The sequence below is a fragment of the Pimephales promelas genome, chromosome 12 (genome assembly GCF_988280905.1).
Source record: "Pimephales promelas chromosome 12, fPimPro1.hap1.1, whole genome shotgun sequence".
Classification (NCBI taxonomy): domain Eukaryota; kingdom Metazoa; phylum Chordata; class Actinopteri; order Cypriniformes; family Leuciscidae; genus Pimephales; species Pimephales promelas.
The window spans coordinates 1,708,639-1,721,922 of record NC_142780.1 but is presented as its reverse complement, the minus strand read 5'-3'; the positions used below and the strand labels follow the sequence as shown (position 1 = coordinate 1,721,922).

At 37.5% G+C, this 13,284-nt stretch overlaps 1 protein-coding gene across 2 annotated transcripts in view; it reads right to left on the bottom strand.

The window, feature by feature from the left end:
- Positions 1-200: 200 nt before the first annotated feature.
- Positions 201-13,284, bottom strand: part of grik2 (glutamate receptor, ionotropic, kainate 2) — a 227,643-nt gene continuing 214,559 nt past the window's right edge. For both annotated transcript variants that reach the window (XM_039651240.2, XM_039651241.2), the window contains exons 16-17: positions 11,435-11,685; positions 201-1,153 (exon numbers count right to left, since the gene is read on the bottom strand). In XM_039651240.2, coding sequence (XP_039507174.1) covers positions 989-1,153; positions 11,435-11,685 — 416 coding nt within the window. In that variant the 3' untranslated portion in view covers positions 201-988. The remainder of the gene's footprint in view (positions 1,154-11,434; positions 11,686-13,284) is intronic.

Below are 13,284 nucleotides of genomic sequence, written 5' to 3'. Positions count from 1 at the left end.
GAGCATTTGGGCTTATAAAATTGATCGTTTCACTTGCTGAGACCCTTATTCATTGTCTGGTGTCGTTTAAAGCCCTTTGAACAGTTTGCACTGAAACTGTCTTTTGGACCTTGAACTGTTTGGTTCCCATTGAAGTCCATTATATGGAGAAAAATCCTGTAATGTTTTCATCAAAAACCTTAATTTCTTTTCAACTGAAGAAAGAAAGACATGGACATATTGGATGACATGGGGGTGAGTAAATTATCAGCTAACGTTTTTTTTTCAAAAGTGAACTACTCCTTTAATTTGTTTACGCAATGGTTCTGAAAAAAGGCATTTTTAAAATAGATTTTCATTAGACTTGTGTTTTGGGCCTGGCGTGTTTCCGTGAGGTTCATCGTTAGTCGTGGTGACGTTCAGCAGGGGGCCTGAAAATGCCAACAAATGAAAGTGGTGTATTGCCTGTCGCTCTGTCCTGCTTCCATTGCTTGTGTGTGTGTGTCTGAGAAACCTGTTGAATAATTTCAGTGATATTGCTGTGGCGCTCAAAAAACAGTCGTGCGAACCGTTTCCGAGCGGCTCCTACAGTAAAAGTAGCACAGGTACCATATGTATTCAAATCTTCCGTGTTTATCGGGACCCGTCTCCTCGTTCTGATCTCTGTGGACGGACAACAGCCGAGAGCGTCATCAAACCAAAAATAACAGGAACATAATGAGCAGACAAACCTCCCTCCATCACACTCCTCTAGCTGTGTGTATTTCCTGCTAAAAGTTACCGCTCAGTCTTTGCTCTGATGGTGATCTGGTGCCATGAGGGAACTCAAATTTTGCCCAGATTCAAGTAATTTCCACAGGAAATATGTTTCAGTTTCTGCTGTTGTTTTCAATTACTAATTGTTTGAAATGACATTTAAGATCCCTTCCCCGTATAGAAAACCGCCATCCTCCCCGCCCCACATTTCTCCCCGTCTCCAGGCTCAGGAAAGAGCGAGCTGGTGTCCGTTTTAAGCCATGGTCTCTTTGCCCGGCAGTCTCCGGTCGTTGAAGGTGTGCATGTTGATGACTTCATCGGTTTTGACCATGACGGGCGGCTGAGGCTTGTGTTTGAGCCGGCGCTGGCACTTGAGGGAAACCCGCAGCTCGTCCACCATGGCACTGCAGAAGGATCTCTGCGCACACAGAAGAACACAGATGTTCACAGATCACGTCTTAACACTCATCCCGGAGAGGTCAGTGGGGTGATGGATAGCAGGGGTGAAAGGTGGAAATGGAGATGGGATGAGATGATTGTGCTGGTGTGCGGATGCACAACAAAATTACAAAAGCCATTTCTCCGTGGCAGATTTCTTCCTCCTGTCAGGGTGCTGCATGATTTATTGATGCATATTATTTTCCTTCAGATTCAAATCCTGTATGGTCGTATGGCCAATTAAACACACACAACACACGCTATATCCCAGCTAACAAAGTTAGGTTCTGAGAACATTTTTCTAACGTTCCATTTTGGTTGTGGGAACGTTAATTTAAAATGTTCTAAAAACGTGGAAATGTCCAGTTTGCTTAACGTTGCTGAAACGGTGTCTTAATGTTTGCAGAACGTTGCTGGAACGTTAGCATAATGTTGTTAGAACGTTATCCTAAGGTTAGCATAATGTTGCTGGAACGTTATGAGAACGTTTATCAAACACAAATAACCTGATAAAGACGTTCCGATAACGTTGTTCTAAGAACGTTTTTTATCAACGTAATGAGAACGTTCATCAAATACAAATAACGTGATAAAGACGTTCCAAGAACGTTGTTCTAAGAACGTTTTCTCTCAACGTTACAAGAACGTTAATAATGTTATATGAACGTTCCGAAAACATTATTTTAATAACGTTTTGTCCTAACATTTACACAACTTTTAAAGAACGTTAGTGAATGTTCTGGGAACGTTCCCTGTTAGCTGGGATGTGGGGACTATATGAGAGGTGTACACACACACACACACCTCTCCAAACAAGAAACAAATGGTGGTGTTTTCTGTTTAACGGTGAAGCAAGCAAAAGTGTGATTGTCATCTTGCAATTCAACTTGGTAAATTATTAACATTCACTTTATTCAACAGCCTCATCCTTTATAAAGCCTTATGACTTATTCAGATTTGTTTGGAAATAAGAGCAACAATAAGTATAAAATCAACACTAATACACGAAAAGGTAAATGTGCAGTTTGTGCTATGCATAATTTCATCTCGCTGCTCACTGGAAGTACTTTGTGCTTTTGTGAACAATCGGACTTCGTTTGTGAATGATGTGAAGACATGAAATCATAAAGTGCTTTTTACGATCAGTTTCTTACCCAATGATCTGCTTTCTTCATATCGACATCCTCCACAATAGCCAATAACAGAACATTAGCAACTAGCTTATTATTGCCGACACAAACTTTGATGTTTAAAATTGAGCCACGCATACGAGACTCTGGGTTAAACTTGAGTAATGCTCTGTGTACAGCATCATATTGATTTCACCACAAGACAGAATATTCACTCTTCCCTTATTTGCACTGATGGAAATCTATTGGACAATTGTATGCCACAGGAATAATAAAAATTAAAATAGTTTTAGGATAAATCAGATATAATTAGATATTGATACTTCAATTAAAAATACGTTCATGAAAGAACAACAGTAAAAATGTTCTTTGGATCCAACAACATGGTCAGAAAGTTGTGAATAAGTCAATGACAAATTGGATACAGAATATCAAGATATTTAGATATTTCAACATCAAGATATTTAAGATCCAGACTGATCTCATGAAGTAGCGTGTGTATGACACGCCAATTCGTATTTCCATTTTTCAAGACGCATAATCGCCTTTCAGCGTATTTATGAACGCCGTTGACTTAACGTTATATAAATATATGACTTACCTCAACCCCGTCCCTAAACCTAACCGTCACTGGGGTTAATGGCATTTATGACTGGAGATTTGACGGCGTGTACAGACACGTGGAATGACGCGGACGTTAATGGCGTAGACATACACGCATACACGCGGATAGCTCAAAATGCGTAGAGATAACACGCCACCTGACTCGAAAGTGGCGTGTATGATTACGCAAAAGTCATGATGTCATGTTGCAGAATCAACATTAAGAACCCATCAACTAAAATCATCAACAAAAAGTTAAGAAGATATTTAAAGGTCCAATTTGTAAGAATTTTGTAATAAAATATCCAAAAGTCCCTTGCACAGTGTGATATATTTCCTGCAGTTGTGTACTTACAATATCCCAAAAGTCTCCAAAGTTCTTTTATTTCAGAGAAATTCCAATTTTAAATAAGTGGCGTCCCAGAAAAAAAAATGTTATAAAAAAGCGCGCAATATCCGCGCTATCCTCAGTTTCCGCTCGTACTGCCATAGCCATGACGTAACCATGGTGACAGACGTGGACAACTGCGTAGTGAGTAACGTTTAGCGGCACCCAGTTCTTGTTTCGTTCAAACTTAGACATGGCAAGCAGACTTTGGGACAAACAAGGAGAACTAAAATGAGGATCAACATCAGCGAGGCGTTTCTGAGATGCCGAGAGCTAGCGTCCGAGACTGACTTCCACTCGACAGAGAGCTAGCGCCCGCGACTAATTTGAAATTGACAGAACATCACGAGTCACGACTTTATTAGACAGGTGAGCAAATGTACATAAAACAAATCGGTGTTATAACGTTAGCTTGACATGATGAAATGTTAGAATATGGTCAGTATGTTATTCTTATGTTGATCTAGCTGCTAGTTTCGTTTAGCAAACAAACTAACACGTAGAATAACTTTCAAGACACATTTAAATGCCATTTAGTGTGATAGTGTAACGTTATACCAAGTGGAACAGCGCTGTCCCAGATAGCAAACTGACATTGAATCAACGTGGAAACGACGTCTCTCATGACATTGAAACAACGTGGATTTTGCTCATCGAATTAACGATGAACCAACGTCAGACGCGGCATTCTTCAAAGCTAAATGAAAATCGAAAATTGGTTTGCTTTCATAACGTTGAAACAACGCGTTGATTTCAAGTTGATTTTCCGTTAGTTTTGAAAGAATGACGCGTCTGACGTTGGTTCAACGTTAATTCGATGAGCAAAACAATGTCAGATCAACGTTGTTTCGATGTCATATTTCCACGTTGATTCAATGTCATGCTATCTGGGGTGTTTCCCTCACAAGTTTAATTTAATGAAACGCCCTTATTCCTATATATCCGTGGAACTCGTGTGTGATATATGTCTCTTATTAGCAATCGCAAACTGCTTCATATCACTGTAATGTTAAAAAACATGAGTGTTTTCACTAATCCATTAACGTTATTAGATCCATCAGTTTGACAGCAAGTCCCATCATTCTGCTCATCACTGTGTCTTCAACCTACGCCTGTGTTATTGTTGTAAACTACGCCCTCTTGTGGCCAAAAAAGCTACATGTTGTAGCTTTAACAAAAACAAAAAACAAAGAGGAAACATACATTACATATGTATATGCTTCAAGTGAGGACAGGGCGATTTCAGTTTCACTTTATTTCAAAGACCACTTTAGACAGTCTACTAACTACAAGCAACTCTGCAATACATGTCAACTAACTCTCATTCGAGTATTAGTCGACTGGTGGGTTAAGGTGAAGTTTGCCACAGTAAGTGACATGAATTTGGAGGGTAATTTACTGACGGTAGAATGTCTGTTGGGGAGCAATCAAATAAAGTGTTAACAGATATTAAACAGTTCAAACTACAGTAAACTGAAATTCAGCAGCAGAAAGCAGAAGTGGAGGGATATTAATGTAAAATGTGCAACAACAAAAAAGGAAAACGAGAAGCAGAAATATTATAGAAATCTTTTTATTTAAACATAATTTATTTGTGTCTTTGTGTGTATGTGATATATATTTGAGGATAAACTATCAAAATGAAGATGCATTGAACAAGTGCTCATGAACAATGTGCAATTCTACAAAATATTTTGTCGTTTTCATCCAATACTTGTCATATTTAATAAAACAATATACCATTCTGATGTTGAACCTGTGAACTTTTATCACCGATGTTAATTATTTTATATTTTAATAAATTTGTTTTGGAGTTCTGATGGTGAAAACCGCAGGAAATCAACAGCACATTATGTTAGAACCATTTATACATTTGTATCTAAAGCTATAAGATTGTTGGTCAGACTGTTGGCTCTTTCCTAATCTTACAAAATAGAGGCAATTATAAAATGCAAATTTTACAATGTGTTGCTGAGGAGGAAGAGGCAATTTAATGTGATGTTTTTTTCTCTTCCCCAGCAGAATAGTTAGAAGGGGGGGGGGGGGGAATGGAACAAGAGACAGCAGCTCAAGTCTTCTACAAAAATACTTTAATTGCCTCTATCATTTTCACTTGCAAGATATGATACCTGATTTACATGCTCTCAAGTGTGCGTTTGCATTCTATAGCATTACTATATTGACTTAAAACACTGACTAAATCAATCATCAATTTAGGGTTTTTATACACTCTGACACCATATAATTCATAAATTCTAAATGTTAAAGGGGTCATATAATGGCACATGCACTTTTACATAACCATCATATAATGACAAAAATCCATCAAGTGTTTTTGTTTTGATCTCCTCATATGTTTTCCCCTGCCTCAAATCGAGCCGTTCGACTACATCGGACGCCCCGCCCACGATTGTTGATTGACAACAGCGTTTCAACACATCCCCGCCCTGAGCGAGCTGTCGTCATAGTCCACCATTGTTGATACGCAGAATGGCGTCTAAGAGATTGTGTTGTTCTGTTCTTGGGTGTAATAACGAACACAGTCATTCTGATATTCCTAAATCCGAACCTCTGAAGACGCAGTGGCTGAGTTTTGTTTTCGAACAGAATATTCCCCACGAGCAACGTCAATGCGTTCATGTTTGCGCGAATCATTTCTCACCAGACTGCTTTATAAACGAGGATCACTATAAAGCTGGTTTTGCTAAGAAGCTGCTCCTGAAAAAAGAATCGGCACCAACTATTCGTGTCCCCTCTGCACCTCCAGAAGAAGTGAGTGTTTTATTAATCTTTATATTAATCTTTGCAAATCGCTTGCACGCTTCACGATGAATGCGCTAAGGTTTACACTTACGGCATGTTTTCAATGTACGACATTCTCAATATAATTCACAATCCCGCGTTTATAATGAACAACGCGTTATGGTTATTGTGTTATTGCAAACTGAGTGTAAACACATAGCGTTCGTTCATCTCACTAAGTTACTCTACCCTGCCAGTAAATAAAGATAGATCAAAGTGACATTACATTAACCAACCATTCAGAAACGTCCGGTTCGAGTCTTAACTGTCAAACTTCTTTGCGGCCGCCATCTTGTTCCGGGTACGACTCCGGATCAAACTGATACGGTTACACAGATGTGTCCTTAGAGACTCCCACTGCCATTCTCTCTCCAAAATTTCCCTCAAGTGTTGTCAAGGCAACACTCCACGAGTGTTGTGTCGAAACGCCCGCAGAACAGAGGGGCGGAGTCAGTGAAGCTCATTATCATTTAAAGGCACATGTGCTGAAAACAGAGCTGTGTTTGACCAGGTAAAATGAGTGTGTTCTTATAATACTAATGAGAATTGTTAATTAAAGTATATTACAAACTTTTAATTTAGACCCTAAAGAATCAAATTAACTTGTAGAAAAATGGCATTATAGGACCCCTTTAAAACACGGTAATGCTTCCTTTTACAGTCCTGTTACCCATGTACATAATATGTACTTATTGTAGTAATTACAATTACTGAGTAATAACTAGGTACTAACCCTAAACCTACCCCTAACCCATGTACTTATCTTATATTAGCCAGTACTTTCAAGGTAAGTACACTTTAAGTACTGTACTGTAAAAGGAAGCGGTAACTAAAACACTTTACAATAAGGTTGTTTTAGTTAATGCTGGTTAGTGAATTAACTAACAAACTAACAATGAGCAATAGCTACATTTGTTATAGTAGCCTATTAATGTTGACATTAAATTGTTATATATATATATATATATTGATAACGACTTGAAATTAACGTCAACAAAGATGAACTAATGTAGTTAACTAATATTAACAAATGGAACCTTATTGTAATGTGTTGTAATAAATAAACTTGAGCCAATAATCAGTCTAAAAGCTGTTTTCAACCTTTACAGATTCAGCGACCTTTGAACCCAGACTCACAGCCAACCCAGGGACAATCAATATAAACAAACTACATTTTCGAACATGTTGTAACTCTCATTAAGTACATTAACCAACATTATTTACATCAGTGTTTCTCAACCAGTGGGTCGCAAGACCGCTTTGAGAGTGTCGCGGAGTGTGTACTCAAAGAAACAACGACAAAAACAAAGATGAAATTCGAAATGTATTTCTGATTCAGTATCTGCAGTCAGATGAGATATCATGCTATATGTCAGTGTCATTATTCTAGTGTAACTTATTATGGAATAAAGAGTGTATAAAGCGCAAAAGAGATTACGAGCATGGAATATCATTGTAATGTTGTCAATTAGTAAGTCATGAATTGACCAAAAATTGAATAGTACGTTGGTAAAAGGTGAAAAGGTAACTAGTACACTGTGTGTTAGCTGGGAAGGATTTGGATGCAGTTAATTCTATTCACCAGGATCATTTTTATCAATGATTCATGTACGTATTATGTATTTATATGGTAACTGTAGTTTTTCAGTCAATATTTTTGGTGACTGATGGCTCATACAGACAAAAACTACAACCTTATACTGTTTGTTTATCTGTGCTAGTGATTTTCTTACAACTTATTTTTATGGTAAGTAAAGTAAGACTTGTTTGTGTGTCAATCGTTTTGAGAAATAAAATGGTAACACTTTATTTTACAGTACATGCACTTACGTGTACTTACAGCGTACTTACCTCAAGTACTGGTGAATATAAGATTACGGTAAGGTTTAGAGGTAGGTTCAGGGTTTGTACCTAGTTGTTACACAGTTATTGTAATAACTATAATAAATACATGGGGAAAAGTACTTTAAAATAAAGTGCTACCAATAAAATTCCTAACAATTTGGGTCTTGGCTTAATGACCATGGCCAAACCGGTTGAGAACCACTGATTTACACAACATATTCAAATTGTTAGACATTTCATGAACCTTATGTCTTTTTCTTTCTGTATGTCTCCACAGACATCATTGGGCACTTGGCTTATCAAGTCAATGCAATCATTAAACAAGGATCAGGCAGCAAAGTAACACATTGCCAGAATATTTGTGAATGTCAATACGATGGCTTACAGCAAACAAACAAAAGCACTTATGAGATCGATACAGTGAATCCGAGATGAGTATAAAAGACACTTCTTCCACTGAGAGTGAATAAACAGAGCTGTGCTTTTTGGGACTCGATACTGAAGCTGGCAGGTTAATGCTGTTATTGTAGTTGAATAAAAACAGCTTAAGACATTACTAGCTTATCCATATTTAGGGTACACATTTTGAATGCTTCAAACAAACTAAGACCTCTTTAAAAATTGACCAAACTTAGACCATCCACTGTCCACTGTGCAGTTTGCTCGGCACTGTAAAAATGCTAGGTTTGTTTTAACCCAACTTTGGGTCAAATATTGTCAAACCCAAACGTTTGGTTAAAAATGTAATTAAAAAGTAACCCAATGGCTGGGTTTGTCCATATTTGACCAACCCAACAATTTTTAGAGTGTGAGAAAAAAGTGTTGCAGGTTCATTTTATTTTGCTATTCGCAAATATTTGTGGCCATTCCTGGCTTCCATACTAAAGTAATTATGATATGCAAATAGGATGAAATCCTGGGTTGTTTAAATCCATGTTTGGGTCAAATATGGAGAAACCCAACCATTGGTTTACAATTTTCAATTAAATTTTGAACCCAACGGTTGGATTTGTACAAAGTTTACTCAAACGTGGGTTGAAACAACCCAACATTTTTTTTTAAACTCACTGGAACCTCATTGTGCCTGTGGTCACATTTCGGCAAAACAATATTGCATTGCGTCTTGCATGTTTCGTAACACTTTCAAAGTGATGATAATCGTGTGTTCAGCTTAATCAGAAGCATATAAACGCAAAGTTTTATTGCGTTGGTTATTGTACGTATATCATAAACATAGTAAACCCGATCTCACGACCAAGTCGTACGAATTCAGCGAATGATTAAAAAGTGGCTAATTCGTAACAATTCATACAACCTCACTCGTACGAATTAATACGATTTTGCTAAATAGTACATATTTTACGAATTGGCCAATTCGTATGAATTCGTACAAATGACCTACCCCTTACCCCGCCCCTAAACCTAACCATCACGTGGGTTTAGACAAATCGTACGAATTAGTACGAGTGAGGTCGTACGAATTAGACACTTTTTAATAATGCGTCGAATTCGTACGATTCGGTCGTGAGATAGTGTTGACATAGCTGATTGTGTTTTTATCTCACGTTCGCTTATGTTAACACTTTTGCTGAACCAACAGTGCCATTTTCGCTCCTTCTACATGTTTTTGAGCTCTTTTATCATGACTTGTGCTTCACATCACAAGTGCACTGCTGTATAAGGTGAGCTACTGAGCAAGTTTACTGCATCAGAAATATGGAGCTAATTATGGGATGGAAACTTCAAAATGTATTGGTTTACAAATCATGCACGATAGCACCTTTATCTGAGGTCAGAGACTAAAGCGGTTTCACGTCTTAACAGAGTATTGTGCAAGAAACCGCACAAAAATAAGTCTTTATAAACTGATATTCTGCCCTGTAATCATTATTTGTGAATTTCGCAAAAATATAGCTAGTTTTCCAATGAGCCTGTGTTTCCTTTTTCGCTGTTGATTACAGAATAACGAGCTCCAAAACACTATTGTAAAAATAAACATGGACAATTAAATGATTTCTTTCAGTTACATTAAAACATGAAGGCTTGGTGGAGAAAGTGAAGAAATTATGACAAATATATCATAATTGATTAATAAAATGTGTTCTCACTTTATATTAGGTGTCTTTGACTACTGTGTATTAGCATTTAAATTAATCATTGGATACAATGCACTCACTCCCTACATACAAAGATTTTACATTATACTTACATTTTAAAAAAAAAGTCAATTCTGAAATATTTTTTATAATTACACTGTTGAGCCTTCCCTTAGTTTAAGACACCGAATATAAAGTGGAACCTAAATTTCTAATAGGACCGTGCAAAAGCAAAGGGAACTAGACACTAGTTTTCCGTCCACTCAAGTGGCATTTGGTTATTTTACAGAAGACTCAATGAAAAAAAAAAGACACAATAACTACAGAATTTCCAGTGAAGTTAATAATAATAATAGAGAATTAAAATTACATAAAATCCGTACCCACCAATAACTCAATAAACAAATTTGTATTATCAAGCAAACCTGCACTACAGTCTAGTGCAGGAATCGGCAGCACTGGTCTTGGAGAGCCGCTGTCCTGCAGAGTTTAGAAGAGAAACCCTCACCTGCCTGAGCTTTAGTAATCCTGAAGGTATTGATCAGCTGGTTCTGGTGTGTTTGATTAGGGTTGGAACTAAACTCTGCAGGACAGCGGCTCTCTCGTTGCCTTTCCCTGGTCTGGTGAGTGAAATCAGAGCCCATGTGTAGAATTGAATTTGGCAAATCAATTCTGTAAAGGTGATGATATACACAGGGCCACTTTTTGAGCAATGTTGCCGAGCAATTGTTGCTTGGGCACTTTCCCATTGAAAATGGGGAATACATTTATATCTGGATAATTTCGATCGGTCGCGGGCCGTGTCTCATCTGGTTGCCCGTTGACGGCATTGCTCAAAAGTTGCCCAGTGTATCATCACCTTTAGAGTCAAAATGTACTTAAACATCATATTTGTGATGATAGTGAGAGAACTGGAGTTCATTCATTTCCAAGCAGTTTTTTTGTTCTGGTTTCATTCAGTATATCAAGTATTCGAGTGAAGTGGATAAGGGAACGAACAACACATCTGTCGAGGTGAGATGACACAAGTAAAGCCCAAGCCCTTCTGTCTTCAGAGACTTACATCAAGAAGGACTGTTTTCTCTCCAGAAACAGGCTCTGTCTGTAAAATATTACCAGTGAAATATACCTCACGCTTTGCTCTCAAAACCACAACATTAAAGCTCATTTTAGACAGAATTAATATCGTTTGCATTGATCTGAAACATACTCAGAGGCATCATTGGACTCACTGGCTGCCTTATATTACCCACAATTTCTCATTTCCCATTTCTCGTGATTATATGCGATTTGTTATCTCTGAAGGGACGTGCATAATAACCCTAGACTCTTTTATGTATATCCGAACAGATTACAAATGTTCATTGCAGTCCAGAATTGTGAAAGTGTTGCTTTACCTTTTCCAGCTGAGCGTTTTGTTTGGACTTATAGAGAAACTCCCCGACCGCCACAAACACAGAGAGGACGAGTCCCGCGGCCAACACTATGAAAATGCCCCCGATGTTCTGGACGCCCAGCGCACTGGCCTCTTTGTTCTCCTCCTCGGGACAGCCGTTTCCTCGCCACCACTTCTCCTTCATCATGTGCAGCTTCCCTTCTTCCTGAAGCTGCAGGATTGCGATGGTGATCTTATCTCGGTACGGGGACCCTGAAAGGTCAGAAAGGGGAAACTGATTTAATAAACATGCTGAAAATTAGTTCTGCTTAGTATGGAAGCGTGTTTTCGACCACCGAATAAAAAATAGAAAAGGTAATTGTGACTTTTTTTTTTTTCGCACAATTGCGAGTTTAAATCTCGCAAATTCGACTTTTTATCTCAGAATTGTGTTATTAAGTCAGAATTGCGTGATATAAAGTCTCAATTGCATGTCATAAAGTCACAATTGTGAGATAGAAACTTGCAATTCTGAGGAAAAAAGTCTATTTTTTCTAAGAATTGGACTTTATAATTACAAATCTGATAAACTAAACTAAATAAAGTTTATATCTCACAAATCTGAGAAAAGATTTCAGAATTGTGAGATTTAAAGTCGTAATTGTTTGTTATAAAGTCTGAATTGCTAAAAAAAGTGAGTTTGTCTTGCAATTCTGACTTTAGATCTCGCCATTCTGAGAAATAAAGTCAGAATTGGGAGATTTAAACTCGCAATTGTGAGATACACAGTCACAAATATCTTTTAAAATGTTATCATCTGTGGTGGAAACAAGCTTCCATAGCTTAGCATCTGCTTATATCTGGTGGACAAATGGGTAAAATCTCACAAAGTTGTCAAGAACATGAAATTTCCTTGATATGTTGGGGCATATTTCATTTCATAATCGAAAGAAAGAAGGGTCACACTTTCTATAAGTTGGCCTGAACTACTACATACAAACATGATTCACTATGTAACAACATGTAGTTCTGGAAAATTCCCACATTTACTGCGAATATTTGGGTTAGGGTATTAGGGTATAGAGCTTGGTTTTGGGGTAAGGCTTGGGTTACGGTTAGGGGTAATTACAAATGTTAATTAAATGCACATACTGTACTTGGGTCACATGTAATAACAATGTTGTTACAGTGCATGTAATAAGTATATTGTATCAAAGAGTAAACACTTTCCCCGCCAGCATTTTTATTTTCAAGTTTCCAGTCAGCGACAACATTTTTGATCATGTTCACAATACTCAGATGACCCCAGAATGTAATTTGCATGAATGTTAATGTCAATAAATAAAAAAACCCGAACTAAACTACTTCTTGCCTCGGAATGACGGAAAATATAGTCAATGGAGGGGAAAGAGTTAAGGCTATCTTATATAAAGTGTGACCAAAAGAAGAATTATTTTGCTTAAAGTCCCCCTGTACCTTAAAACGCATCTTTGATCATCAAAATTACACATTTAAATGTTTTTTCCTTAGCTTGAATGTAACTCGACACCCTTGCCTCATTTAGTATGTGTGGTTCAATGAACATGCCCCGCCTCCACTCACTCACTCAGCTCAGAGATATTTGGTTCCCTGCAGTTTTAAGGAGGAGATGCACAACAATGCTGTCAACTTATGAATTTACACATGGTTTGCTTTAAAACGTATTAAAAACCACAAATAAACAACATTAAAAGCTGGATTTTAACCACAGGGGAACTTTAAAGAAAACAACTATTTTGCTATTTTGAGAACCAGATCAGTGAACTTTTTTTATTCATTCATTTCCAAAGAATCAGCTGTTCTTGTTCACAAAACGAACTGAACAATTTGTTC